The 26897-nt window shown below is 37.3% G+C and overlaps 1 protein-coding gene across 4 annotated transcripts in view; it reads right to left on the reverse strand.

The window, feature by feature from the left end:
• Positions 1-26897, reverse strand: part of PDSS2 (decaprenyl diphosphate synthase subunit 2) — a 288760-nt gene that overhangs the window by 96784 nt on the left and 165079 nt on the right. For all 4 annotated transcript variants that reach the window (XM_011282517.4, XM_045057896.1, XM_045057895.1 and 1 more), the window contains exon 4: positions 10759-10833. In XM_011282517.4, coding sequence (XP_011280819.1) covers positions 10759-10833 — 75 coding nt within the window. The remainder of the gene's footprint in view (positions 1-10758; positions 10834-26897) is intronic.

The raw sequence follows: 26897 nt of genomic DNA on the forward strand, positions 1-26897 counted from the left end.
GAAGAAATAATGACCGAAATTTTCCCAAATTTGATAAAAACAAAACTCACAGATCTAAGAGCCCCAATGAACCCCAAGCACAAGAAACATGAAAAATATGACACCAAGGCACATCATAATTCAAATGCTCAAAACCAGTGGTAAAAAGAAAATCACAAAAACAGCATCAGAAATTTAGCCACATAATATACAGAAGAATAAAACTAAGGATGACAGAAACTCCGTTGTTGGAAATAATATAAGACAACAATGAAGCAACATCTTGAAAACACTGAAAGAAAAAAATTCATCAACGTTGAATTTTATATCCAGTGAACATATCTTAAAAACAAAGTCAATATAAAGATTTTTCTCAGACACAAAAACTGGAAGAATTAATCACCAGCAGACCTGTACTATAAGCAATGTTAAAAGAAATCTTTTAGGAAGGAGGAAAATAATACCACATGGAAATCTGGATGACTGACAAAAAGAAATGAAAAGCACTGAAGATGTGAATTATGGGGGTAAATATAAAAGCCTTGAAAAAATTAAGTCCCTTTAAAATGTAATTGAATGTTTAAAGCAAACATAGTAACACTGTATTGTGAGATCTATAATATATATGGGAGCAAAATATATGAAAATGATAATACAAAGGCTGAGAAAGAAGTAGTAGAAATAAACTTTTGTAAGCTTCTTATCCTGTAAGTAAAGGTATATTATCACTTGGAACTAGACCGTGATAAATCAAAGATCTATATTATGAACTCAAGAGCAACTACTAAAACCGTAGTAAAGAGTTATAGCTAACAAGTAAAAAAGGAGACAAAATGGCATTGTGAAAACTAATCTAAGAGAAGGCAGAAAAAGGAAAGGGAAAAACAAATGGGACAAATGGCAAACAAACAACAAGATGGCATTTAAACTCAACCATATCAATAAACACATCAAATATAAATGATCTAGACACACAAATTAAAAGGTAGAGATCATCAGACTGAATAAAAGAGCAAGATCCAACTAAATGCTGCATATAAGAAACCTACTTTAAATATAAAAACTGGGGAGCCTGGGTGGCTTAACTTCTGCTCAGATCACGGTCTCACTGTTCATGGGTTTGAGTCCTGCATCGGGCTCTCTGCTTCCAGTGCAGAGCCCACTTCAGATCCTCTGTCCCTTCTCTCTCTCTGCCCCTCCCTGGCTCTTGCACACTCCCTCCCTCTCTCTCTCAAAAATAAACATTAGGGGCGCCTGGGTGGCTCAGTCGGTTAAGCATCCGACTTCGGCTCAGGTCATGATCTCGCGGTTCGTGAGTTCAAGCCCCGTGTTGGGCTCTTGTGCTGACAGCTCAGAGCCTGGAGCCTGTTTCAGATTCTGTGTCTCCCTCCCTCTCTCTCTCTCTCTCTGACCCTCCCCGTTCATGCTCTGTCTCTCTCTGTCTCAAAAATAAATAAACGTAAAAAAAAATTTTTTAAAAACATTAAAAAATTTTAAATATAAAAACAGTACAAGGATGGAAAAGATAACACCATAATTTTAATCAAAACAAAGCTGGAATGATTATATTAGCATCAGATAAGGTATACATCAGGAAAAAAAAAACATAAAGCATATTACCAGGGCTAAAAAAGGTTATTAAAAAAAATAATAAAGAGATAAAATCATCAAAATAGCACAATGATCTTAAGGGTTAATGTGCCTAAAGCAGAGATTTAAAATACATGAAGGAAAAACTGATAGAACTGTGAGGAGAAATAGAAAAATCCACAATTATAATCAGACACTTTAACACCCTTCTCTCAGTAACTCAGAAAATAAGCAGAATGAAAACAGTTATAGATACATAAGACTTTAATGACACTATCAACCAATCTGACTTAATTGATATTTACATGACACTCCATAAACAACAGCAGAATACATATTCTTTTTAAGTGAACATTTACCAAGATAGATCATATCTGGGTCATAAAACAACTCTCAATACATTTAAAATAACTCAAACCATATAAAATATGTTCTCTAACCACAAAGGTATTATAAATCAATGACAGAAAGACATCTGGAAAAATCTCAAAACACTCAGAAACTAAATAGCCAGGTTTTAAATAATTTGTGAGTCAAAAAAAAAAATAATCTTCTTACTATTCCTTTCCAAAGAAATTAATAAGTGGTTTGAACTGAACGAAAACTTAAAAAGTAATGTAATGAAAACTTGTGGGATGTCGCTAAAGTAGCACTTAGAGAGGAATTCATTGCATTAAATGTCATATTAGAAAAGAAAACAGGTTTCAATAAAAAATGATTTCAGCTTAAAACGCTTTAAAAATGATGGAAATAAAGCCAAAGTAACCAGAAGAAAGAATACAGAAAGGTGAAAAAGAGAGAAAAGTGGTGAAGCCAAAAGCTGGTCCTTTGGAATCAGTAATATTGTTATGCTTCTTGGGGAAATAAAAAAGACACAAATTACGAATGTCAAAACGAGAGACGTGACATCAATATACACTCTACATGTATTAAAAGGATAATATGGGGATATTATTAAGAACTTTATGCCAATAAATCTGACAACTTAGATGAAGTAAACAAGTTCTTTAAAGGCTATAACTACCAAAGGTGACTCACGAAGAAACACATAACCCTAAATAGTCCAACAGTTTTTAAAGCATTAAATTTGTAGTTTAAAAAAACCTCAACTTTCCCACAAAGAAAGGTTCCATGGTTTCACTAATGAATTCTATCAAATATTTAAGGAAGAAATAATGCCAATTCTACCGAAAAAAATCTTTCAAAATAATAAAAAAGGAGTTAATACTTTCCAATTTATTATGCAATAATATAGATGCAAACATTAACAAACTTTAGCACATCAAATTCAACAACGTATAAAAAGGAGACTGGATCAGGATCACATGAGGTTTACTCCACGAATGCAAGGTTGGTTTAACATTAGATAATTAATTAATTTACCATATTAATAGCCTTAAAAAAAAGGAAAACCTAAAAGAAAAAAAATAAAAAAATATGATCACCTCAATAGCTGTAGAAAAAAGATGTCAAAATCAACATTAATTCCTGATAAGAACTGTCAGGAAATTAGGAATACAAGGGAACTTCTTCACTAATCAAGAGCCTCTAAAAACAAAAACAAAAACAAAAACCTCCAGTTAACATCACACTTAATGGTGAAATACCAAATGTCTTTCTGCCAGCATCGGGAGCATGTCAGGAATGTCCATTCTCACTACTTCAACATTGTGTTGGGAGGTCTAGCTCTTGGATCTGAGATTTTGCTTTACCCTTACATACAAACTAATGAACTAGCTTGTGACTGTTTTAGTGATGCTAACAGAAGACACAAGACTCCTGGGTCAGAGACAAAGGACTTTATTATTCATGGCACAGCAAAAAGCATGTGCATGAGCATATTTGTGTTGGCTGCCCTTGATCCCAAGTCCTGCAGGGGCAACAATGTGGGCTCAGATGGATGCTAGCCTTCAGTGGATTTGTGTTACAGCTAAAATCAAACCAACAAACCAAACACTGAGTTTAGGGGATTGCTGCTTTTGTAGCAAGTAGTAAGCAAGCCTGCTCTTTGGGAGTAATGGCTATGTTCATTATCTTGTGATGATAGTTTCAATGGTACACACAAATATTAAAACATCAGATTGTGCACTTGAAATATTTGCAGTTTGGGATGCCTGGGTGGCTCAGTCGGTTGAGCATCCAACTTTGGCTCAGGTCATGATCTCGTATTCATGGCTGTGAGCCCCACATCAGGCTCTGTGCTGACAGCTCAGAGCCTAGAGCCTGGAGCCTGCTTTGGGTTCTGTGTCTCCCTCTCTCTCTGCCCCTCCCCTGCTTGCTCTATGTCTCTCTCTCTCTCAAAAAACAAAATAAAACATTGGAGTATTTGCAGCATACTATACATCAATAAAGCTATATCATTAATTTAACAACTATTTTTGGACTACGGCTAATGTGCTAGGCACTGTTCTGGTATTAGGAATACAATGGTAAACAAAATCCCACCTCCCACAGAGTTTATATGCTTGTAGGAGAAACTATAAGAGAATATCAGAGGGTGACAACTGTGATTAAGATAAAGGGAATTAAGTATGGTGGCTACTTCAGATTCGGTGAGGGGCTGTCTTTGAAAAGATGACATTGATGTAGAGACATGAATATCAAGAAGGGGCCAACTATGTTAAATTGGAAGAAGAATACCCCTAGCCTTTATTGTTTTGGCCTTCTAACTGTTTTCACATACCTCTAATTTCCAGTAAACCGTCATAATGACCACTGATGTATTAGGTTTCCCAAAGGTTTATTTGATCATGTAATTCCTTTGTTTAAAAATCTTTAATCCTGGGGCACCTAGGTGGCTCAGTCGGTTAGGTATTTGACTTCAGCTCAGGTCATGATCTCATGGTTTGTGAGTTCGAGCCCCACAGCGGGCTCTGTGCTGACAGCTCAGAGCCTGGAGCCTGCTTCGGATTCTGGGTCTCCTTCTCTCTCTGCCCTTCCCATGCTCACGTTCTGTCTCTCTCTCTCTCAAAAATAAATAAACATTAAAAAAGAATTTTTTTTTAATCTTCAATCCCTCCATTATCTCAAGTACTAAATATGGTTTTAGCTCTATATCCTGGCATTGTAAGTCTTGAAGCATGTGACAAAACCTACCTTTCCAGTCTTCTTACTATTCCTTTATTCTAATGTGGATGAAGGCCTGATCTTAAATACACCTACTTTTGATCATGCTGTTTCCTCTGCCTCAAATGGCATCCTTCTCCATCAACAGACGTCCTTCCCATCCTTAAATGTCCACCTCAAATATCACATTCTCCTTGAAGTCTTTTCTGATTTTCCCAACCAGATGTGACTTTTTGTTCCAATTTTCTCCCTGTTATTTTTTCAATGGACAAAGCTCCCCTTGCTAATCTTTTTATTGTATTTTAGAAGGTGGCATTGGGCTTTGCAGGTAGGCACCAATCTATAACTTCCTGGTGAATTGAATTATTCTTATATCTTACTTGAAAGATGCTAAGGGCTAAGGAAGATATGCTAAGGGGCTAAGGAAGATAGGCATAAAAAATAAAAAATAAATAAATGGACATAAGTGACCTTATCTACTTCTCATAAGAGAATGATATACTGAAAGTACAATCTATGCTTGGAAAAAAATAGAATGGATCTTTGTAATTTTAGTAACTCTGTTAAAGCCAGTTCCTTTCCAAGAGAAATGGATCCTCTTTAAAACCCTCTCACTTTCCTGAGACCGGGGCCAAGCCAACATGAGCAGAATCTCTGAAGACAGGAAAGAGGTGTGCTGTTCCCCATTTTAAAACCAACATGAGTGTTGCAGAGGACCTTGATTAGTTCACAAGGAAGGAGTACAAGTGGGTGGAAATAATAAGGAATCAGAAAAACAGTGTTTAGGGGTCTCTAAGACCACCCCAAGGTTTGATGGCCTTGTTAGGAGGACTCCTAGGACTCAACATATAGTCAAAGTCACAACTATGGTTTATTACAGCAAAGGATATAAAACAAAACCAGCAAAGGGAAAAAGGTGCATGAGATGAAGTCTACAGGAAACTGGGCGCAAGCTTCCAAGAATCCTCTGCCAGTGGAGTCAAACAAGATGTGATTAATTCCTCTAAGAATGAACACATGTGATAACATATACAAAATACTGTCTACCCGGGAAGTTCATTGGAGACTCAGTGCTCAGCGTTTCTGTAGGGGTTGGTCATCCTCTCTGCCTAGCATATACCAACATTCCAGACTCCCAGAAGGAAAGCAGATATTCAAAATAAACCACATTACTGGCAAAAACAGTTTGGCTACAGTGAGCTGCACTTACCAGTTAGACAATGGTAGAGACACTCCTAAAATCCAAGTTCCCAGATTCTAGCCAAGGGCCAACTTTAAAAGCAGGCTTTTCTAAGGATAGCAATCTTTTTCTATATATTGAAAATATTCTTACTTTTTTTTTTTTTGAAGAATAGATTTTACTTTAACTTTTTTTAAAGTTTATTTGAGAGAGAGAGAGAGAGAGAGAGAGAGAGAGAGAGAGAGAAGGAGTAAATGCAGGCGAGCAGCAGAGAGAGAAGAAGAGAGAGAGAATCCCAAGCAGGCTCCATACTGTCAGTGCTGAGCCCAGTGTAGGGCTTGAACCCACGAACCATGAGATCATGACCTGATCCGAAATCAAGAGTCAGATGCTTAACTGACTGAGCCATCCAGGTGCCCCTAAAGATATACTAACTTTTTGATTAAAAAAAAAAAAAAACTCACTTCTAGGGTTCTTTTTTTTTTTTTTTTTTTTTAGCAAATAGTATAAAATAGAGCACTGTTATAAACACTAAGATGTTCATCATCACAATATTGTTTAAACTCATTTAAAAAAAAGGAAACAGGGTAAATATCTAAAAATTGTGGAATGGTTCAGTAAATTATAGTAGTATGGAGAAACATTAAATAGTCATTAAAATTAAAATTTGAAGACTTTAAAAAAAATTTACTTTTAACGTTAATTTATTTTTGAGAGACAGAGAGAGAGAGAGCACGAGTGGGGTAGGGGTAGAGAGAGAAGGAGACACAGAATCTGAAGCAGGTTCCAGGCTCTGAGATGATAGCACAGAGCCTGATGTGGGGCCCGAACCCACAAACGGTGAGATCATGACCTGAGCTAAAGTTGGACACTCAACCGGCTGAGCCACCCACCCAGGTGCCCCTAACGTTTGAAGACTTTTTTTTTTTTTTAATTTTTTTAAATCTTTATTTATTTTTGAGAGAGTGAGAGAGACAGAGTGAGAGCAGGGGAGGAACAGAGAGACAGGGAGACACAATCTGAAGCGGGCTCCAGGCTCCGAGCTGTCAGCACAGAGCCCAATGCGGGGCTCGAACCCACGAACCGTGAGATCGTGACCTGAGCCGAAGTCGGACACTCAACCGACTGAGCCACCCAAGCGCCCCATTTGAAGACTTTTAATAACAAATCCTAGGGAATCAATCGGAACAAAAAATGACATAGAATAATAACTATAAAATGGGAGAAATATAGAATGAAATCTAGAAGGAAATACATTAAGGTGTAATCATGATTCATTTCTGGGGATGGTTTATGTAAAATAATTTCTTTTTTCCTCTTGACCTTTTTCTGTGCTTTCAATTTTTATTACCAAATATGTAGTTACTTTTCTAATTAGAAACAAGTTATAAGATAATTATGCTATAAAGATTTTAGATATAAAGGTCTGGATTCAAAGCCAATTTTGCTAAAATGCAAAATATTTAGTGTGTACAGTGAGTAACATGAACACAATGTACACGGCAGGACTTGGGAACTCTTAGAATGGTAAAAAACAGCTGCATTTAAAATGCAATCTTGGGGGGGTGCCTGGGTGGCTCAGTTGGTTAAACATCTGAAACTTGATTTTGGCTCAGATCATGGTCTCATGGTTTGTGGGATAGAGCCCTGCTTTGGGCTCTGTGCTGACAGCACAGAGCCAGCTTGGGATTCTCTGTCTTCCCACCCCCCTACTTCCCACCCCCCTACTGAGCACCCCACTTGTGCTCTCTCTCAACATAAAGAAACAAACTTAAAAAAACATAAAATGCAATTTTTCTACTTCATATACTTTTTTTTTTCCCAATTAGCTAACAACAACACCAAACCAGGTAGACAGAGAGGAAATGCTATAAACACTAAAGAAAGCACAATGGCTAATTTTTATTATAAGGAAAAAATGGTTCATTCACTAACAAACACAAAAATAAAAATACTGTTTTTCAATGCTAGATCAAAGGATGAATTTCCAAAATTACTCTGAATGTTTACATGATCACAATTTACATATGATCTGTCAAGTATTACTAACGTTAAGTCACATAAATTTTCATAGTTTAAAGGAGGATTAGGTAATTACTCTACAAACTTCTTCTGGAGAAGGTGATTTTGGACATATTCAGTTGTAATTCTCCTCCATTTGCTTTTAGTGCATCTACCCTGGTCACATAGGCACTGCTCCACAGAAAGCTATTTTCGTACTACCCAGGTTCTCCATCACTGCATTAAGTAGCCATATAGAAAACAGACTGCATTGTATTCTCTTCTCCCTAGAGAGAATAAATGGTTTGCAGCTGATTTTAAATCACAAAGCAATTCTTTTGTGTACTGAATTGGCCCAAGGCTACGGAGGTTGTGCCACTCACTTCCCACATGACCTCCACTTGTGGCTGCTTCCCAATCGTGCCAGAACATGAAAACCTTGAAGGCACTCCATGTGGGGCAGTGCTCTCTCTGCCTCTGAAGGCATTCCTGGGCCAAGTTCGAAAACCCAAATTCTGAACTGCCATTGCAATGGCAAGCACACTTAGAGGAGGGGGGAGAAAGGCCAGGATTTTTCTGGTTAGGAAGGGAAATGTGGTTAACCTAAATTGGACCTGGGACACAAATGGAGGCATCCAGAAGCACTCCCACAGCTTCAGTCCAACTATGCATTTTCCTTCCGTTATAAAAACAAAACAAAAGAAAACAAAACCAACCAAAACAGCTCTTTAAATGGTTTGGCTATATTCAGAAATGTAATTGCTCAAAGAAGGTCGGTAGTGCTTTAAAGGGCTGTGTTTGGGGAGACGGTAGGGAAACAGGGCAGATGGACAAAGCATTGCTACAGATTCTCTGAAGTAAAACTAGCCAATGAAAGTCAGCAATTAGTGCTTGCTAATTGGCAGTGCACGTATGATCAACAGTCCTTCAAAGACTTTCGTTGCTTCCTCTTTTCTCTTTCCCAGGAAGAAACAGATTATGTGGGACTTGGAGTCAAAAAAACCTGGGTTCAGATCATGCCACTGTGAAACATACATCAACAAAGAGTTTCCAGAAAATAGGCTTTCCTGCCTTTTGTCATCCCTGAATCTCAGGCTTTTAATGTATAAAATGGGCGTACCAACAAATGTCCCCCTTTTTATGGGTGACTGTAGAGAAAGAAAGTATAAGCAAACTGTAAAGGGCTATCTAACCATTTACTGTTGTCGTTGCTGTCAGGTCTGCCTGACATACAGAAAGTATTTAATACATGTTCACAAAATTATTAACAAACTAGGCTAATTATAGTGGACAAACAGTTAAGAGTGAATAAATCAAGAACCCTAAAACCAACAATAAAACTTTCGCTTAAAAATTAAGGTATTTAACTGTAAGATATTAATATCTTACATGGAACTACGGTGAACACACTGGAACTATCCCAGGGGAAAACGATGCCTCAACTGCCAGAAGAGGTCACTGTCATCACCATATATGGTGGGATCTCAGGTATGGCAGAGGGAGACGAGCAAATTGGGTTTCATTGAGGTATAGAGGTAGAAAACGCACGGTTAAGAACCTGAGCTCTGCTGTTCAAATCTCAACTAGCAAGTTGTAGGACTGTGGGCAAATTATTTAATCTTTTCTAAACCTCGGTTTTCCCATTATGTCAAATGGGGATAGCAGTAGTATCTGCTAGCAGGCTTTCTGTGAAGATTAAATGAAGAAACATAGGTGAGTTACTTACCACAGTGTTACATGTTTAGCTACTATCATCTTCTTTATACTAGATATGAGGCAACTTATGAGTGGAACTAGACCAGGAATCTTCCATTCTACAATGTGCTATTAGTCCTCAGCCATGGTAGTGAAGTATGGTATATTTTTGAAAAATGCGGCAAAGGGGGTCCCACTGTGGTCGTATATCCTGCCAGGTCCCCACATACCACTAGGCAACTTAGGTGAAGTTAGATATGCCTCCAGGGAACTGTGGTTCCTTGAACCAAATGTTAGCAGACTTCCAAGGTACAATTCTTCATATTTTACTAACTATTCTCTGAGCCATCCAGAGTCCCTGGGTTACACTTTTAAATTTCCTATGCAAGTTGCTCATGCCCTATGTTTCATTTTCCAGTAAAATCAGTCTTTCTTTTTTCAAATGGAAATGTCAAAAAGCCTAAAATGTGCATATGCGCATATTTTCTCTAATTTGCAGTGAGTGAAATCTTGCTAATACAGAAGCTAAAGAAGTTAGAATAATGAAACCCTAAGCTAGGAATCCTGTATAATAGCATATACCATGTTAAATGATGGCGGTGGTCAATGAGGCAACTGCTTCACATTCAATACCCTACTGAAATGAAATAACTGCATTTTAAAGAAATAAAACCTAACCCATAAGATGTCCTGTTAAATGAGTCAAAAAACCTTAATTCTAGATCTATATAATTAATCAGAATGATCCAACTGCACAACCATCCTACTTCTTATCACAGAGAATTTAATAACGCAGTAAATTCTGGATCTTGGACATAAAAGGCATTCTTTCCTCATGCCCTCAAAAGTCATCCTCTTCAGATCATGTCCACTCTTCTGAGACATGGAAGACCCCTTCCTCTGGGGAAAGGCTGCGCCCAGCCACCTCAGCACGAGCTGTTTCTCCAGTCTGCCTGCCCTGTGACAGTGCTACCTGCCAGCCAGTAGACAGAGCATCCTGGTGTCTCCTGGGCTGCTGCAGACTGAACAGACTGTGAATCCAGCCAGAGGATAAGAGGTTGTTTTAATTGGCTAAATCTGCTATGTACTAAGCGTATGGCCATGGATTTGTAGCCAAAACACTAATCTAAAAAAAAATGTCATGTACAATTTAAACACAAAACAAAAATGACATTTTCGCTCGTCAATTCTAGTTTTGCCACGAGGGTTTTTAACCTAACATTTTATAATGAGTACCCAATCCCTACCTTTGCTGAAGTAGAATTTTCATGGTATACTCCCTGCACCAAGTCCATAAGAGCACTTGCTAAAAGTTCCACAACCTAAAAAAACAAGAAAAAAAATTAAAAGAAACAAGTAAACATTTTTATGCCCATTTTTACCTCAGAGAGCCTCAGAAGGCTTAGCAGCAAGGCAGTATTTGTGCTTATGGGGTTATATACAAAGATCCTGGCAAATGGCATTGCCCACCTGGATATTAGAGCTGTAATCCAATTTTTTTCAGGCATAATTCAAGCAAAAAAAAAAAAAAAACCTTACAAGCACAGCATTGAACTCATATACATGAAAATCCAGTAATAGCCATTTTGAACAGAAGCTTAAATTTCAGATACCTAATGAAATCTTAACTCAATTTATTTTCTGTATGTTTATTTCTGTCAGGTGGATACTTTTTCAATATCTCCATTCTGGGAGCCATTACAATGCTAATTTTCATACTTAATACAGAAAGAAAAGCAAAAGCAAAAGAATGGTTAACCTTTCAAATGTGTTCATTCTGTTATACTTAAAATGCACTATGGATATATTTGGTGGAGGGCCCCTGGGTCAAATGTACCATAAACACTGAAAATTTTTATAGAACTGCAATATTGAAATCATATTCATCAAACCTGTATTATTTTCAAGACTCAGGCTGTTAAAAAAAAAAATCAAGCAAAATCAAAAGCTTTGAACTTGTTCCAGAATGTAAAACAAGCAGAAAACAGTCTCTTTGGAACTACTGTACAATTTAGACTTGTTTGCATAAACCATCTTAATTCAAGAGGATAAAATAGTGGTATTTCAATGCAGCCGTTCCAAACAAGAATTCCTCAAAGCAGCCCCAACCGCTTCTTGCGAAGTCTTAATATCGTGTATATTTAGCTTCCTATATCATGCAGTACTGTATCTGATTCCCACTCTTTGCTTCCTAAAATTTAGCTCAGTTCTGATTGAATTAAAGGATTTTGTTTCAGCTTTTATCATTCTTGTAATTGAAGACATTATTAAGCCAAAGGATACAGACCCAAACAACAAGATACTTTAATCTCAGGTACGTTAGATTTAATAAACATTTTCTTAGACACAAATTACATTAATTTGTGGAAAGACTTGCTTTAAAATTTTAACACATGAGCGTTCATCTCCAAATTTATATTTACGTTCATCCTGTGTAACACAGACAAGGCTGTTGATATGGAAATTTTGCTGATTAAAGCCATTTTTTTTCTACCGCTGCAGATAGGTTAATTTGTAAGACCTATACAAAGTCTTTTTTTTTTTTTTTAATCACATTGCCCTTTAGGTAACCAAATACTTAAGAAATATTGTAGCAATATGAGCTGCAGAGGAACTGGAAGGACAATGATCCTACAGTGTTACCAGATGTGTTGAGTTATTTAAGTGGGGAAGAAAGAAAATGAATGGATTTTTTTCCCCTGAAGGTATCAGATAAGCTCTATTCCCAAATCCAGGAGGATAGAGTATCACCAATAGGTCTATGAAAGACTGTAACTAAATGCACAGCATCAGATTGGATTACAGTTTATACAAGCAACATCCCAAGATCCCCCTGATGGCCGGACACGTAATACAGATCAATCACTCACTAAGAAATGTTACGGTTTTGAAACAGTTTGAGCTCTGAGACCAGCACTGGTAAAGTGAAGAGGGATTTATAAAGAGAAAGTCCACAACACTAAATGTCAAAATGATGGCATGAACTTTTAACAATGGATCTGGCTCTGGATAACTAGACTGTGCCTTTACTTCCCTGAGATTTCAGACCAGGCAGAGGCAACAGACATTTTATTGTCTCTTTTTCTTTTTAATGTAATTAGCAAATATAGACAGACCTGTACTCATAAGTTCAAAATTTATAAAGGACCCATAGTTCCAAATAGCTATAGTTACTTGAGCAGAATACACCTCCATAGCCAATGATGATCATTGAGGAAAAAGCTTTGGACTTCCTTGGGTTAACAAATCAAGGAAGGTAAGAGATTATGAAAACCAGCAATAGCCTAGGGGAGCTGAAGTGTCCCAGGCAAGGGTGACTTACTCAATGCACACATAAATCTCTTTCTATTGCCTGAAATGTTTATTTAACCTTTATTTTTATTACCTTTTTTTTTTTTTTTTTGAGAGGGAGAGCACACACATGAGCATGTGTGTAAGCGGGGAGGAGCAGAAGGAGACGGAGAGAGAGAATCTCAGGCAGGCTCCATGCCCAGCGCTGAGCCTGATGTGGAGCTCAATCTCATGACCATGAGATAATGACCTGAGCCGAAATCAAGAGTTGGATGCTTAACCACTGAGCTACCCAGGAGCCCCTAACATTTTAAATTATACCAAAGAGAGATATGTTTAAGTATCATCCTCCTTTAAAATTGTAGTATTTCTAGGAAGACCACAGGACTACCAGCTACACATATTTAATGAGACCATTTATTGATCTGATCTTTTTTCAATACATGGCTTACTACATAGGCACCTGTTTAGACACCTTTTGTATTTCAATATAAGAAAGTACCTGCTTCATGATACTTTTCTCCCTCAGATTCTTGTGGAATGATTTGTTCCAGCAATCCACAATGGTAGCAAGGATAATGGCAGTCAGAGAATCCAGAAGCCTAAATGCCAGATCTCCTGAGACTAAGAACCCAAGCCCTCCACTTCTTGGCACTCTTAACAAGGGCACCATGAGAAAGATTAAGGACTTTTGTTCCTCAGGCCCAGGGGGGCAAGCAAACACTATCAACTACAAAAACATGACAGACTAAAAGAGCTTCAATGATAGCCACTCTTAGAGGCCCAACAATGAGAAGACCATAATGAAATAGGGCAGAGCATTAGGAGCCAAAGGATCTAGACCCTACTTCAAGGTCTCCTAGTAATGTCATTGTGAGATCTGGGGTAGGACAATTAATTTTTCTCGACTATAAAATGAAGGAAGTTGCGAAACATTACTCTATAAGGTCCCTTCCAATTCTGATTCCGAGCTTCTAGAAATGCAAATCTTAATATTTATAGTTAGGCATGAAGATTTTAAAACTGCTTTTTTATAAAGCTTGGTAAGACACCTTTGCTCACCAAAGGTTTATTTATTTTTTAAAGGTTTTTTATTTATTATTTTTTAAAATGTTTATGTATTTTTGAGAGAGAGACAGGGAGACACAGGATCCGAAGCAGGCTCCAGGCTCCGAGCTGTCAGCACAGAGCCCGATGCAGGGCTCGAACTCACAGACCGTGAGATCATGACCTGAGTTGAAGTCGGATGCTCAACTGACTGAGCCACCCAGGTGCCCTGCTCAGATATTATTTTTATCTATTCTCTTCACACAGACTTTTCCCTCTGTCTGAAGTCTCCCGATTACTTTCTTCATGAAAGTTTTTGTATCCAAGCCCCTTGGTTTCAAGACCTAGAATCCTAATTAAGCAATTTTCATTTTCTAAACCATTCTAAACCATTTCTATGTCCTAAACCATTAAGACTGATAGCCCACCCCACCTACTGACAGAAACATCCTAGTTGGGTCAATTAAGGTCAACACTGCTGAGTTCTGGGTCTTGAATGGCTCTAATGCTTGGGAATAATTCATACGATCGGATCCAGAATGATATCAGGTTTAAGTGAAAAGTTGTGTCAAACAAATAATGGCTCTAGTTGGCCACATCACTTCCTCTCTAATGAGTAAATATGTAGAACACTTAGAAGAGAATCTGTCACCATTAATGTTATAAAGTTTACTTTGGCTGTCTAGACAGTAATCAAGCAGGAGATAAGCTAATTTCTGCATTTCTGGAGGTTGCAAGAATGGCAGAATTGCTTACCTGCACATGCAATACAAAAATGCTTTTCTTTCTGATTTGTCATGTTGAAATCTGACTGCCTGGCAATGCCATATACTATTCCCACGTCTTCTGAGTAACACCCTAAATTTCAGTGAGCCAGAAGTGGTAACTGTTCAGACTGTCAACGTCATGAGCTAGCTTCTTGGGGGCACCTTGTTTGGAACAAATTTCTTTTATTATTACTATTTTTTTAATTGACGTATAACTGATGGAATGAATTTCTTAAATGGTTAATTTACAGGACAAATTTCGTCAGTCTCAGGGAAAATGTAATTGCCTCATTCTTTATCTTCTGGCAAGAGTAACTACAATTCGATGATTTTTCTTAACTGAAAAGCAAAAGTGATGCATATGCACTCGCAAAAGGTGTTGTGGTGATTACACCCTGAGCTATAATAAAATTCCTATCATAAAAAATAGAAATTAAGAGAAGTAGGGGTTGGTAAGAGAACAATAATGACCAAATAACGTCTTCACACTGCTATCCGAGGATGTCTGTAATATCTTCTTAAAAGAAAAAAGCTGGTTACAAAACAGAATAGCATGACAGATATTTTTAAAACAAAGTGAGGTCAATCTCTGTGTTTATATACGCTGAGAGAAAAGTCGGAAAAGACAACAAAATATTAAAGGCGCCTGGGTGGTTCAGTCAGTTAAGCATCTGACTTTGGCTCAGGTCATGATTCCGTGGTTCATGGGTTCAAGCCCTGTGTCAGGCTCTGTGCTGACAGCTCAGAGATTGGAACCTGCTTCGGATTCCGTGTCTCTCTCTGCGTGCCCCTCCCCGGCTTGTGCACGTGCTCTCTCTGTCTCTCAAAAATAAATCAACAAAAAAAATTTTTTTAAATGAAAGGACAACAAAGTAGTAATAATGATAATGTGTAAATGGTAAGTAAGCATCTGGATGATTTTTAATGAAAAAATTTTCTTTTTCAACTTTTATAAATTGCTTAAATTTGTAATCAATAAATTTGTAACTGCTTAAATTTACAATGTATTACATTTTTCTCCCCTCTTTTATTGTACTGCTTTTATAATCAGGTTAAAACAATAAACCTATCTCCATGGAGTGGGGCGGGGAGCTGGGGAGCACACTCTCCTTTTAGCCTCAGAGAGGCTTCTGAAGCTGTGTCCACAAATTGATTTCTGGAATATATCAATCAAACAATAGTCCTCGGAGTAGCAAAAATAAGATCAGTAAGTGGTGGTAAGCATTCTGTGGAGACGAGCTGTGCCTGTCTCAACAGGCGTGATCCAGGAGTACTGTCAGTATTTGACAGATGGAATAGTTTCAGCTGAGTTGTAGATAGTTAACCAGGAAACCAGACCACTTAATATGGGCAAAGGAGCACCCATCTCAAATAAAAAGTAAAATACAACTAAATCTTTAGAAAAATATTAACTATTAACTAATGTGGCTCAATAAAAGCTTAAGCCAGCAAAACCTATCTGAGTTGGTGTAGTATGGTTGTGTTTTCACTCACTTAAAAAAGGTTGCTACAGAGGTGCCTGGGTGGCTCCGCTGGTTAAGCATCTGGCTCTTGATTTCAGCTCAGGTCATGATCTACAGATCGTGAGGTTGAGTCCCATGTCTGGCTCTGTGCCTACAGTGCAGAGCCTGCTTGAGATTTTTTCTCTCTCTCCCTCTCTCTCAAAATAAATAAACTTGAAGGAAAAAAAAAAAAAAAGAGGTTGCCCCGCACTTAACTCATTGGTATATAGAAACTGTGGAGGCTATTACAGATTTATAATCGTCTTTCAAAAACTTGTGCTGGAAAGGTTATTTTAATGAGTTTTTACTACAGTGTAGAATGACAACGTGTGATCCATCACTCTATTTGGGAGGCAAACGAACACACAGCCCCTCAGTCTTTACTACTCTTAACAGCTGCTAGCGAAGGAAATAGTCATGTGTGTGCACGCATCTGCAGTGCTGATGGCATTAATTACACACAAATTTATTGCACTCCTTCCCCCACCTCTAGGAAGAAATAGCAATGCATGAAGCAGTTGCAAAGGTAAAACGCCCTTGGGGAAGAATTAATTCTCATATACATCTTGGGAGGAACAAAAGACAGATTTAGCATAAATATGTCCTTTCCAAAAAGCTTTGATATTTGAAGGGATAGTGTCAAGATTTTTTTTAAGCCACAAAGCCAATATTGTCAGTAAAAATGTCTTACAGAAAAATACTTTTAAAGATAAAGGATGCCGAACAGTCTGCTAATAGTAACCAGGGCAGTTAGCTTCGTTCTTCAGTTCCTCTTCACAAAAAACAAAGCACGGAGTGTTTGAGAGATGCATTTAATGATGGAAAGATTTACTTACATTACACCAAGGTGAGGTAGAGGAACTGGCTAAGAAGTAGTGCTCTCCCACAGAGACCAATAATAACATCTAACATTTGTAAAGCACTTTATCATTTACAGACTGGGTTTAAGCAAACTATTCTGTTCCAGGTGGATTCAGTCCCCCAGTGCTCAGCCAGAGCTTTCAGGCTGGCAGCCTCAACGGAGAAGCGACCTCTGAAGAACACAGGGAGCAGCGGCAGTGGCCAAATAAGGGGTGAATCTACTCACCCACCACCTGGGCACAAACAACCCAGATGAGCCCTAATCTGCATGCTGATTAATATAAATGAGTTGCTTTAATAAAGCCATTGATGAAGTCTATGAAAGAATGGTTCTCCCCACTCCTTCCTATCAGACAAGGACCAGGTTTAATGACGACAATGATGAAAGGTCTGTTGCAATAAACACACCACTAACTCACAGGAGTTCTGGAGGAAGCTTCTAACTAGGCTTTTTGAAGGGAGCCTTTTCAATGCTGCCAAATGTGTAAGACCATGCTTATTTGTGGGAGGGATAGCAATCTGTTCTAGTGAGCTGGAAGTTCTTTCTGGCTAAGGGGGAAGAGCGGAGAGAGAAATGGCACAACCAGTAGGACAGGTGCAGCAAAAACTAAGCAAATTGATAATCTTAATTTTTAATTTAGAACAGCTGATACATTGGTTTATGGCCTCTAACTACTGGTAACATTTGTCAGAAAGGGCTCAGGAAAATTCAGCGAACTAAAGAAAAGTCTAAAAGAAAATCACAACTGATAAAACTTAAAAGAAATGGGCCACAAGTTCAGGAAAATGGCTTGAATACGAAGTGCTGAAATTTAATATTATATTGACTAATGCACTCATTCCACAAACATTTGCTGACAGCCTACTATGTTCTTGGCACTGTACTAATGAAACTAGTTATGACCTTATAAAGATAAAGGACATTACTTTGTTATTGACCACTTAGAAGGCTGCATGACTTTGGGCCATCCATATCACTTTTTGTTTTAAGTGTATTTATTTATTGGGGGGGGGGGCGGTGCAGAGAGGAAGGGAGAGAGAGAATCCCAAGCAGTCTCCATGCTGCCAGCACCCTGTGAGATCATGATCTGAGTCAAAACCAAGAGTTGGATGCTTAACCGACCGAGCCATCCAGGCACTCCCTCCACCCCCCTCTCCCATAGCACTCCTTTGGGCCTCAGTTAGCTTATCTAAGAAAGAGGTATGTGCATTTTATCAACAGTTAGCCCCATGACCAGAAATACCTAAATGTGTAGCTGTATATGTTTTTTATTCATAACAATTGTAAGGATGATGCCAAAATATGGATTTCTTTCAGTAACAATAAAAAAGTGATCCAAAAATAAGGAGTTCTTTTTTTTTTTTAAGATTTTATTTTTAAGTAATCTCTACACCCAATGTGGGTCTCAAACTCACAACCCTGAGATCAAGAGTTGCATGCTCCACCGACCAAGCCAGCCAGGTGCCCCTTGAGTTCACTTTTTGAATGACGGTGCATGGTTCTTGGCCTACTGTTCACCACTGAGTAATGATAATCATTTATTGATTTAAACAATGCTTAGATTCCTGAAAAAGTGGCTGATAATTTTTTTTACAATTTAAAATGCTTACACCAAAATAAAACTTTTTGTAAGAAAAGGAGAAAAAGAGATGCTTTCCAGTAGGCTAAAAAAAAGGTGGTTAAGTATCTTACATTACTACAAAAACTAAATAGTTGTTGGGAATTAAATGCTTAGTCGTGAAACAAAGTAATTCTGACATTATCCGACAGCAGTTCGTTGCTTTAGTTTTCACTTTCTCCAACATAAGAATTCCTTATGTATGTTGTCAAGTTTGTTGTACCCAGGATATTCCCCATTAGGATGCCCCACACTTAGTAGCTCTGTTACACCTTGCTCTGACAACTTCTCAGAGAGAATTATATCTGCCATCTCAGTGACGTGCCCACTTTTCCCCAAGTGGCTGATAACCTCCATTCTGCTTTCACTGCTTCTTCCTTTGATGGCACTCTCAGTGATGTTAAGTGATAGTTTCCAAGTGTGATTTTGCTTAAAGGTTAATCCCACCTTTGAAAAACACAAGTTCACAATGTGAAACTTCAGAACACCAGAATCAAGGTACCTTATTTCATTCAACGAAAGGATGCTGCTGGCTAGAACACTGCCTAATAGTATCAACTTTCAAAATTTTTAAATTGCAACCCACGATAAGAATTGTATTCTACATCATGACACACACAGTACATGCATACATGTGTATGTACAAAAATGAGTGAAATTTTTCATAAAACAAAAGTTTCATTATCCCTCTATTTTCTATTGTGATCCATTAAAGAAAAAGTGTTGACAGTCACTTACTAAAGGGATTTCACTATCCACCATAAACAGCATGTGATCTATAATCTGAAATACTACCTTATACTGATATACGTCATGTATAACTCATACCTTGGTTAGCCATTTTAACTGCACACAGAGTCCCCAGATTTTTGACACACAGTTTACAGATTGTTATTCTGAAATATATTTATAAAGGTGTTAATTTCTTTATCACTGTATTCCAAAAACATGTAAATTAACGGAATAGAAACAGAGGCAGAAGGCAGGTTAAAACATAATCATTCTCGGGTACTATGGGGTATAATATTAGGGTGCATTTCCACCTTGGTTTATATACATCACTGATACTGACTCTCAGCTTTGATCTTACTAGATTCATAAAAAAAAAAAAAATAAGTTTAGAACACATTTGGCCAAAGAGTTAAAAATTTCAGGATTTCTCTGAGATTCACACATACTCTTGCAAATTCCAGGAATCCCTTGTCTTTTGGATAACATGGTTCAGTTTTTAGTTCAATTAGTTCCTCTTCTAATTGGGCTACACTAAAAGGCAGATGTTTGTAATTCAGAGACGTCCCGAGGTTTGCACTTCAAAGGCAACCACAGAAATAAAAGCATGACTCATATGCATTAAAATCCACGCATCTCGTCTAAAACTGTAATTGTATTTCTTCCAAATACCATTGCAGCTCTTCAAAATCTGTGAATCAATGGAATGCTAAAAATAACTGGCTCTATTGGTACTGCATTCTAGAAAATTAGGTAATCCTTTTTTCCCCTCCTAAAAAAAAAAAAAAAAAAAGTAGTAGAAACTCGAGATTGGCTGTATTGTACCCTTGAATCAAACAACGGATATACTTGGGTTAGAAATTCTCTAATCTGTAGAGATACAATTGGGTTGTTTTGTTTTTGGTTTTTTTTTTTTTTTTTTGGTTGATATAATTTACATGAAGACTGAAAACAGGTGATACAATTGTCTTTTAAACTGGCATTTCTAATGCTTAACACAATGCACGCAAAAATTTTATTGCACCACCAATACTTTTTCCAATATGTGAATTGTATAAATCATAACTTTCAAAATAAATTTGCAGTTATAATTGTTTAATCATTATTTTCAGAATTTTATATCTGCATATCATCTTATGGCTTGTAAAGTACTTGAACAAATTAAGCCGTATCATTTGCTCATCGCAAACTGGCCATATAGGTGAGTTCATTAATTTAGAGTATTGTTTTAGATTGCTGAAATATGCATGTAAATCTCTAGATCTTAGACATTTATAAAAGATGGTCATTTCTCTATTACATCTCTGAGTTTATAAACAATTTTTTCTTGATTCCTTTGTTTTTCTTCCTATATCGTAACATCTTCAGGATCTGGATATACACATTTTAAGTTCAGACTCTCTCCTACAACACTCAGAATTGTAGAATTTTGCAACTGGTAAGGATACAGGAGATGGAAATAATGCTGTCTTTATTTTACAGATGAGGAAACTAAGAAAACAAGTTGCCTCTGCTTACTGGTTATTTCTCCAAAATGTTTCATAAAGCTCCTAATGATGTTTGTATTGAAATACTTATTCCAATATTTTAAAACTACTAGTCGCTTAAGGTATTATAAATCCCAAAATTGCTGGCAAAAAAGGTATCATGGTTCTTGGTTTGTTAGTTTTCTACTTTAGCTAAGCTAGAGGATTCTGGAGCCAGATTGCCTATATTTAGATTTAGACAGCAGCTCCACCATTTCCTCAGGGAAATTACTTAACCCTTTCCTATGTCTCAGGAGAGATTAAATAAGTTAATACACATAAAGCACTTGCAATAGTGTCTAGCACAGGGCAAGCACTCAAAAATATAAGTTGTTAATATTATTAAGTGCTTTGTACTAATTTTAATAAGTATTAAATATTCTACATCATGAAGTTTCTGAGATGACTTGAAAAATGGAGTATTAAGACATTAGAGGGATGTGCCTGGCTGGCTCAGTCCATACAGTATGCGACTCTTGATCTCAGGGTCATGAATTTAAGCCCCACATTGGGCATAGAGCTTAAAGAAAAAAAAAAAGACAATAGATAAACAGTCTGGAGAAAAAGATAAATGATCTAAACTAGAATTCTGAGGGAGAAAATGAACTGTCCAATGTTAAATGGCTAATTAAAAAAAAAAGTCAGAGATAGAGAATAGGTCCACAGACTTCTGCTTGAGGTCTTTCCACTTCTCTTATGTGGCTTTATAGGTCATCTCTGAGAAGTATAAAATGGGTAAGTGCTAGCTATATAACCCAACATATTATGAAAACACAAGTTATCCACAAAAGTGAACGCTGAAGTTGCTTTGGAATGAAATAGTTAATGTGATATTCTAAACAGGGAAACTGTCATTTAAAAATCAAAGACTGGCCATACACTACAGTTTTGGTGTTTACTGATATCTGACTGACTTGCTGGGCACAGTGAAAATGGCCCCAGAACAAAGACAATTAAGCCATGTGAATAACAACAAACAATGCATTTTCCAAAATGCTTAAAAAGAAACTTCCTTGGCACAGCTGTACTTTCCAACAAGCCCACTTTAATGTTTTCACGGTTTCCAATATCAGAAATGACCTCAGGGTCAGGCATTTGTCAGTTAATGACCTGTTGGGCTAATGGCCTTCAGCTTTGCCTTGGGCACACAAGTCCTCCAGTAGGTCATTAGCTGCCAGAAAAGGGCTCTTCCCCAATCACTATTGCTAAATAAATAACATTTGCTCCTGGGTTAAGGCCCCATCAACCAACTTGGGCTTAGAGTGAATTTTTTCCAAGAGTATTTACAACTCTGAGGAATCAGGAAAATGATGGAAATGCTAAAACCAAATTAAATAAACACAAATGAACTATCTGTAGCTACTAATGAAAAGCAGTCACATGGATCCTTTTGAATGCTCTTAACTGTTCTTTTGCTTATGGAGTTCAAATTCGGTATTAATCTAACACAACAGGCACGAAATTACAAATGCACTGCATTTTGGAATTTTATCTATAAGTCAGTTGTTTGGAGTTCATACCTCAATGTCCCAATATTTGAGGTTATAAATGGTGGCTAGGTTCCCAGGGCAGCCGACTAAAGCTTGGTTAGCCCATAACATTAGAAATACCATATGCTTGTAATTAAAAATAAAATAGAAAACCACAATCTTATAATACCTTCAATTAAATAAAGCAGGAAAACAAAACTAAATAGAAAGACATTTAAAAAATGTCTTTAAACATTGACAGTTATAGGGAAACCTGGTTAAAGGAAAAAATGAGGGTAGAGACCCTGGTTCTTTCTTACGCCTGTTTCATTTCTAATTATATAATTTTCCTTATTCTTTTGTAACTTTTTTTAATGTTTATTTCTGAGAGACAGAGAGAGAAACAGAGCACGAAAGGGGGGGGGGGAGTGGTAGACAGAAAGGGAAATACAGAATCCAAAGCAGGTTCCAGGCTCTGAGCTGTCAGCACAGAGCCCAATGTGGAGTTCGAACCCATAAACCGTGAGATCGTGACCTGAGCCGAAGTCGGACGCTTAACCGACTGAGCCATGCAGGTGCCCCAATTTTCCTTATTAACACAAGAGCATGCCAAGCCTTACTCTGATGTTTTTCAACTCCTAAGTAAAGTTTCTTGGCTTATTTTTTCTTGAAAGGAGCAAGAAGAAGGCAAAAAGATGGATAACAATTTTTCTGAACTAACAAGGAAGAAGATAAAGAATGAAAGATGGGAAGAAAGGGGTTGGGGATAGCCTGAGATGGAATTAACTGACTTGTGAACAATAAAAGACAAAGAAAGAGGTACTGAGGATGTATCTATGGGATAAAGAAAGGATGACTGAAGAGATGTGGGGTCAGCTAGCTGAGGATGCAGACGAAGGAATCAGCTATTCATCTACCCAGTACTTTTGTTAACTCCTAACTCAGGAAGTTCCTTGAGTAAAATCATTAGAAAGGCAAAAAGAAATAATTAGCTCAAGCTCAGAAGTGGATTTTTTTTTTCCCCTCTGGCTTTGGAGAAATGGCAGTTTACATCAGTGAAAATGAAGAGGAAAAAAAGCTGGCTTGATTAATTTTATTTCTGGAAAGTAGAAAAAGGGATTTACAAAATTGAGGTGGCTAAGTATACTATAAAATTACCCCAGGGATGCCTGGGTGGCTCAGTCGGTTGAGTGTCCAACTTTGGCTCAGGTCATGATCTTGCAGTCCATGAGTTGGAGCCCTGCATCCGGCTCTGTGCTGACAGCTCAGAGCCTGGAGCCGGCTTCGGATTCTGTGTCTCCCTCTCTCTACCCCTTCCCCGCTCATGCTCTGTTTGTCTCTCTCTCAAAAATAAACATTTAAAAAAATCTGCCCTAGTCAACATATTTCTACCTCTCGTGGCCAACCATGGTATGGGGTTCAACTCTACCCATTTTAGAGAATATATTTTTGTAGAACACAGACTTTTTTTTTTTTTAATTTTTTTTCAACGTTTTTATTTATTTTTGGGACAGAGAGAGACAGAGCGTGAACGGGGGAGGGGCAGAGAGAGAGGGAGACACAGAATCGGAAACAGGCTCCAGGCTCTGAGCCATCAGCCCAGAGCCTGACGCGGGGCTCGAACTCCCGGACCGCGAGATCGTGACCTGGCTGAAGTTGGACGCTTAACCGACTGCGCCACCCAGGCGCCCCGAACACAGACTTTTTAAAATGGGCTTATTTGAAAGCTTAGGCATATGGAAGAAATTCCCTTCTTGGCTGTCAGCTTTCTGGTTGACAGACACTCAGAGTTTTGTCCATTTTTTGTACGATGGCATTTGATCTTTTTATGGCAAAAAGACACTTCATTCCATTGTTTTATGGCACCAAAAGGACAAAGTTTAAGGTTTTAATGAGACAATAAATTTTAAAAGAACATAATATTTGGCTTCTTGTTTCTAAGTACACTTCTCAAATACTAATCATTTATCACTTTTGCTTTAAAGATCAAGGAAGTGGCTCAGAAAATGGATATAGTGTCTGTTTAATGGGTAGCTTTGTTAGCACATGATAAAAAAAAAACTGCAAAAATTTGGGGACTTTGAAATTGTAATTTTATGATAACATTTTGGCTTCTTTATTCAATTGATAGGGAGATAACTGCCTTTATTGTTACAATATATGACACCCTACTTACCTTCTGCACACATTTAAGCTAGTCATGAAAATCTATACTTGAGAAGGGTTATATGTAGAAAAGGACATTAATCTTGGGTGTCAGACTAAAGAGGCTAAAACATAATCAATAATTTCCACAAGTAAAATAGTGCTGACAAGACTATAAACACACAAGGTCACAATGTCTATTTTAAATGAATATGATAAAGAAAATCTCAAATTTCATATGATATAGCATGTTTCTAGGTTTCATTTTTTTTTTTTAAGGTAGGCTCTACACCCAACATGGTGCTTGAACTCGTGACCACAAGAACAAGAGTTACATGCTCTACTTAACTGAGCCAGCCAAGTGAGCCTAGATTTCACTTTTTAACATGAATTTGAAAGTAGAATTAATGTAACCGATAATACAAACATGGAATAACCAATAGCCCTCTTTTTATTAAAATATATAGATGGTATAAAAGGAGGAGATTTATATGCATAAATTGAGCATATTTATACAAACAAAATTCTTCCTTGTAAACAACATATTTATGCCTTTAGGAAAACAAAGTTAACATAAGGAAATACATCAGCTATGTAAAGAGTACATCTGTGCCCCTAATTATTTAGAAACATAAATCACTAATGCTTAATAGAACAGTCCTCAGGAATGACATCATGACAATGTTCTTGGGTGCTCAGACAAGACCCAAGCTAAGGCACAGTTTCCCACCTGATGTATAGTGATAGGTCCATTAAATGAAAACGACTATAATGAGAAAAAAAATAGCATGGTCAATTCATTTTTTTATTATTTTTTTAAAAGCTTATTTATTTATTTTGAGAGAGAGTGCACGTGCACGTGATCCCGGGAAGGACACAGTAGGGGAGAGAGAGAATCCCAAGCAGGCTCTGCACTGTCAGCACAGAGCCCAACACAGGGCTCAAACTCATGTACTCTAAGATTACGACCTGAGCCGAAACCACAACTGAGCCATCCAGGTGCCCCTGAATTCAATTGTTCAAATACTAGGGTTATCACTATACATGTAAAATAAAAGACTTAGAGAAAAAAGATGACAAGCAGTAATCCAAACAGCCGTATTTGTACTGTGGCTTAATCCTAAAATAAAGATCTAGTCTACAAAATAAACAGGAACCAGAAAAAGCCTCTAATAGTCAGCCAGATTTCTAAATTATAGTGCTTCTCCACTTCATGTTTTTCCCCCAATTATTCAGCATGTTTCATTGATAGTTTGATGCTCAGATACTAAAATTTTAGATTCTGGTATGACCCCATCATTTCAGGATCCAGTGATGTTCTACATGAACACAATATAAAGCAATTTATTTCAATGGAGTCAGGAATTTATGGCTTAAAAAGAGGCATTCTAAAGTCTCCAAGTCTAGGGTCTGTGTACAATGAAGTACCAAAACAAAAAGCTGGCCTTAGGTTCCATAACTGAAAATGAATGAAAACTCAAACACTACTCTTGAATTCAAAACTCACCCTTGAATTCAAAATCTTGTTAATTCACATTTATGTGACCAGAGCTAGAACAGTAAGAAGACAATTACCAGAGGATTAATATACCAATTTCTATACTTAGAGATATTTAAAAATCTAAATGTTACCTAAGGCAATTACCTTGAAGACCCCTAATATCTTCAGGGAAAAGCCAAAGGGAGAATAATTGACTTTGCTAATTTTACCCTTGGCAATTATAAAACAGCTCTGAATTTCTGATGACTGCAGAACCCTTCATCTTAATGGTCTGCCCCAGGAGAAGTACAGAGATAAACACATAATACAGAAATTCAGACAAGAATTCAGTAGCACAAGAAAATGGAACATTGGTAGAATGAATAAGTCATAAAAAATTAAAGTTGCTACAAATATGCTAACTTTAATTACCAAGTTAAATACACACCCTCCAAAAAAAGCTGTCACTGTGACAAAAGTGACATACTATATACAGAAATTCTGTATTAAGTTCTGTCTGCTCCCTCACTGCTGTGGTGTCTCTTTCATTGCTATTGCTGACAAATTTTTCTTCTCCTTTTTAAAATTAAAGTATAACTGACAAACAATATCCTGTTCGTTTTAGGTATATATCAGTGATTTCATATTTTTATATATTGTTAAATGATCCCTACAGTAAGTCTAGTTACCATCCATCACCATACAAAGTTATTATAATGTTACTGACTATGTTCTTTATGCTGTACATTACATCCTCGTGACTTATTTATAACTGGATGTTTATACTTCTTAATCCCCTTCACCTATTTCACCCATCCCACCCACCCCCGCCCCCCTGGCAACCAATAGTTTATTTCCTGTATGTAAAAGTGTTCCATTCTGTTTGTTCATTCGTTTTGTTTTTTAGATTCCACATATAAGTGACATTATATGACATTTGCTTTTCTGTG

This window comes from Felis catus, chromosome B2, assembly GCF_018350175.1.
Source record: "Felis catus isolate Fca126 chromosome B2, F.catus_Fca126_mat1.0, whole genome shotgun sequence".
NCBI classification, from domain to species: Eukaryota; Metazoa; Chordata; class Mammalia; order Carnivora; family Felidae; genus Felis; species Felis catus.